We start from the raw sequence: 4,569 nt of genomic DNA on the forward strand, positions 1-4,569 counted from the left end.
TAAGGTGCGGGTTGATTAGGTAGGATTAAAGTTCAATTTGCACCCTACCCAACCCGCACAAAAACCTTATCTATTGTGAATCAGGTTGGCAATCCTATTTGACCGGATTAGATCGAATTGGATATCCACGAATAAAGTATATACGTTGCTACTCCTAATTATAATGTAGTAGTAAAGTAATCAGATTTCTTTCACTAGTGGGACTATCTTTAGCAACTTCCTTTAAAATATAACCCACTATCTACCGGAAAAGCTACCTCCTACAAACTTTAGTGCCATTTACACATATAAAATCAATTATAAGACACAACGTGCCAAATAATGTAGTTCTAGCCTTCTCACAGGATACCTTTTGTTCTTTACTCCACCAAAAACGCTCTTAAGTTTATATAGAAATCTTCATGCAATGGGCAACAAAAGCATCTTTCTCCCCAACTTATCTTGAGGTACCTTTTCATGAAACTACAATTTATTGAATAAGGTACTATTTTAACTCAAAATTAATTTATTAGTGATGCGGAGGAGCTAAACTAGATCCCATGCTAAATTAACTTGTGCGAAGAGGATGGTGGACATCCAATCGACAGTGATCCACTGAAATTGACCTACATGCATTTGACTCAAATCTTAACTATTAGAAACATTGTTAACTTAATGATTAGGTCATATATTGAATCTGTTATATCATAAAGATGCACAAAGAAAAGGACTACTATGAGAAATGGAATTGCCCAAATGTATATTATTTGAATTTGATTTTTGAATTGAAAACTCTCATTTCAATTCATTCATTTATTTATTTGTCCACTTATATGATTATCCTTAGGAGGAATATAATTTTCACAATAGTGTTTATATTGTCTTATTAATTATAGATATAGTATTATTTTTTGTTGAACAAGCTAGCTCAATACAAAAAAAATAGAATGACAGTAAAACAAAATCACAAAAACTAACAACGAAAGTAAAAATTAAAAGCTATCTCTAATGTTATCTCCAGCATTGCCATTAATAATAAAAGGGATCCAAACAATTTTACTGTCTATAACTGGTCAATGATATGTGAAAAACTTCTGCTACACCTGCTTCCTTGTTATGAAAGATCCGTCCGTTCCTTTTTAACCAGACGTTATAAATAACTGCAAAGAAGCATATGAGTCACTTGTTACACTTCTCTTTTCTGTTAACAACACATGTCCAACTCTTAAAGTGTTTTTTCAGCGAGTCCGGAATAGACCACAGCCTCCCAAAATCAGTCACGCACACCATACCTGCAAAGTAAACTCACAACCAAAAAACAAATGGTAAATAAATTTAACATCTTTATTACAGAAAACACATAAGTTATCACCTTGACTAATAATCCCCATCATATTTTTTTGAAATAAGAAGCTCAACACAGTAAGGTGGAACATTTAGAAAGTCCAGAAATAATCCCCACCCTGTATAATTGTTTTTTAATATTTACTCTTTTTATCAAAACAAACCAAATAAATAACTCCACTCGTTGTAAAACCCAACCCTTCCATAAGTTGCAAACTCACCTATCGTATTTTCATATTTTTCAAAAACAGATATCAATTCAATTTTCATTCCACAAGCCTCAATAGTTATTAGCTCTTTTGGTGAACCATCTTTTTATCCAAACACTTTGTTTATAACAGAACACCTTGTGCTAAATTCTAAATTGTGCCTGAACTCTATATGTCACAAACAGAATGCGTTTATGGTATATATTGAAGATTTTGACATTGCCAAGAGGTCTGTATATCATTGGCACATGATGATAATATATCTATTTCGAAAAATCCTAAAAGTAGAAAATTTTTTTGCTGTTTTTCTGTATATTTGGTTATTAGGCATACTATAAGACGTGTCCTTTAGACACCAGTCATGGCTCATGCCTCATTTTGTGCCGGGTCAGTAATTTACTCTTTTTTTTTGTACATACTAATTTACTCTTTATTTATTCTTATTTTATATTATTACTTATTGGGCCTTCACAACAATCGAGTTTTTATTATTTCATGTCTTTTGTGGAGACTGAGAATGGTATACAGAGGCACAATCCACATGCACATAAAAGGTCAAATAAGGTACTTCCAGAGTTCCTATCGTACACTATTGTGTCATTCAGCAAAATTTATATACACAATCTCATAGTAATGACTAAAGGAACAAGAAGAAATGGCTAACTCATGAAAGGAGTAAGACCTTATAAAAATTACAAGCGCCTGTGTATGAGGGATAAAGCTATAAACCTAAGGAAAATACATAGTAGTCGAATTCTCAATGTCCTGCTCACATAGAAAAGAGAAGAAATCAGACAGGATGAGGGAATCATGGCTCAATCTGGTAGTTTCAGCCGGTTGAATAGCACCAGAAAACTTTGCTCTGGCACAACATAAAGGAAACCAAGATCTGCACCTTTCATGTATGGTCCTATGCCCTAAATATGACAGCAGCAGAAACCAAAGAATGTCAAAAGAAACAGTAACAAAACAAGTATGCTAGTAGAAATATCGGTCAAGTTTGAACATTTAAAAATAAATAAGTAAATAAAAACTGGGACACATGCACTATCAAGTTACCTTGCCATTAAGTTGGAGTAATTCTCCCTCAACCCATTTTGGATTTTGAAATCCAAAGTCTGCTATTCGCCCTTGGCCCTTATAACTTGCAACCTTTTCATAAACGAGTGTATTCAAGCTTAGTTGTATATCTCTAGGACAATCCGAAATGACCCAACTCAAAGATAGAAACTACGGTGAAGAAGAAAAGGAATGCAAACCAACATAAAAGTATGTAAGGGGAAGGAGAAAGCTTCTTGAAAGCAATAAATACATACAGACATGCAATCACTAAGAGCAGACTAAAGCAATATAACACGTGAAAAGTACTGCCAATTCGCAAAAATCAGAATTAAATTGAGCATGTTGTTGATGCAACAGCAAAGTACGAGGTTATAAATAAAAGAATGTTTGGATATGGCTCAGTATTAAGGTTTGGAGTTCGCAACTAAGCATACCACGATAAGAATTTACAACCATATACGCAGATATGGTGGTATTAAATTGTAAAGTGCAATTACCACTCCTAATTCATCAGGATACATTCCACGGTTGCTGTTACGGTTGACTCTGCCGATTTTAGCACGGAATGTCACCTGCATACCCAAAACAAAATTTAACTTTCCTATAATGAGCACATAGTTGATAGAACTATATGATACAACAAGGATTATTATCGGATTCGAAATGCACAAAACCTGGCCAGCAGGAACATTAAGATCCCCTGTCAACTTCACTGCCTCAACATATTCAAAGAACTCCACATCTGAAGGGTTGTTTGCATTGTCGGCATCATTCCAATGTCCAAATTTTCTCCTCAACTGTACTACTTCCGTGCCATAAGGGCCAAATGCACCAACATAGAGTCCTACATGTCAGCCAGAACAATTTATTTATAATGAATTTTTCCGAGGTTACAAATTACAGCAGTGCAAGTTAGTCAAACGGAGAAGCAAACTGACCATCAAAAGGATCAAAACCCCCTCTTGGAGTGGAAATCCGACTAAAATATGTATCTTCAGATAACCTACTTCTTTTCTGTGCTTGACTAATAGCAAGTTTGACAATTTCACGCATGTTTTTGGTAACCTAAGTAATTGACATGAAAATCATAATAATCAGATACAGTTTAAGAACTTCGGAAGGGAGGGGCAGAATCCACAATCATCTTTTCCAAGGAATTTTTTGAATAAGCTTACTACAGTCACAAGCATTTGACAATAATAGCTAGAATAGTAAAATAAGCCAATTCTGAAGATAAGTTAATAAAAGTAAAATTGACACAATGTCACATTTTTTTTGGAAAGTTATATCCACCTAAAGAAAACGAAATATTATTTATGCAGTATCAAATCCATCTTCTGACAGTGTACTAAAAATCAATAAACCAACGAGTAAATTACACTAATATCTCGTTGTTTATAAAATTAACATAAATATCTTATGTACAAAGACCCTTTGCAACTGACTTTCCAGGGATATGCGAACAGGAAAATAAAATGAAGACTGGTCTAACTAGATGTTGTGGTTGATAAGGAAAACTGATACAGAATAAAAGTTTATCATCCGGATGATTCATTATATGCAAAAAGATGCAGACTTATCATCGTAATCATAACAGCTACTCTCTCCATTCTGTGTTAATAGTGGAAAGAGTCCAAAAAAACACAAATAATACGGACATGATCCTTTTTCCCCCTCCCCCCTCAAAATGACAATTTTGCTTGACCCAAGAAAGCATTCCTTAATTCTACCAAGTATGCCTTAGCAGAATATGTTTGATTAATCTTTTTTAAACAATGATCGAGAGCCTCTTATCTAAATCTCACCTTAGAAGCAACTTTGTCAGTCCAAAATGCCTTAGCAACCTCAGGAGGCATAAGCTCTGTGAATCCTTGTGCTGCAAGAGCTGCAACTTTGATATTTGACACTTTACTTTCTCTTGTATCAAGATCTAGATTTCTCCTAGGAATGTGCAAGGCAAAAGAATCTCGTTCCA

At 34.3% G+C, this 4,569-nt stretch overlaps 1 protein-coding gene across 1 annotated transcript in view; it reads right to left on the reverse strand.

The window, feature by feature from the left end:
* Nucleotides 1–1,999: 1,999 nt before the first annotated feature.
* Nucleotides 2,000–4,569, reverse strand: part of LOC107491386 (protein EXECUTER 2, chloroplastic) — a gene marked incomplete in the record, with an annotated part of 6,383 nt that continues 3,813 nt past the window's right edge. The window contains 6 exon segments of the mRNA XM_016112239.2: nt 2,000–2,449; nt 2,592–2,684; nt 3,092–3,166; nt 3,269–3,438; nt 3,533–3,659; nt 4,400–4,569. Coding sequence (XP_015967725.1) covers nt 2,348–2,449; nt 2,592–2,684; nt 3,092–3,166; nt 3,269–3,438; nt 3,533–3,659; nt 4,400–4,569 — 737 coding nt within the window.

Source organism: Arachis duranensis, chromosome 5, assembly GCF_000817695.3.
Source record: "Arachis duranensis cultivar V14167 chromosome 5, aradu.V14167.gnm2.J7QH, whole genome shotgun sequence".
NCBI classification, from domain to species: domain Eukaryota; kingdom Viridiplantae; phylum Streptophyta; class Magnoliopsida; order Fabales; family Fabaceae; genus Arachis; species Arachis duranensis.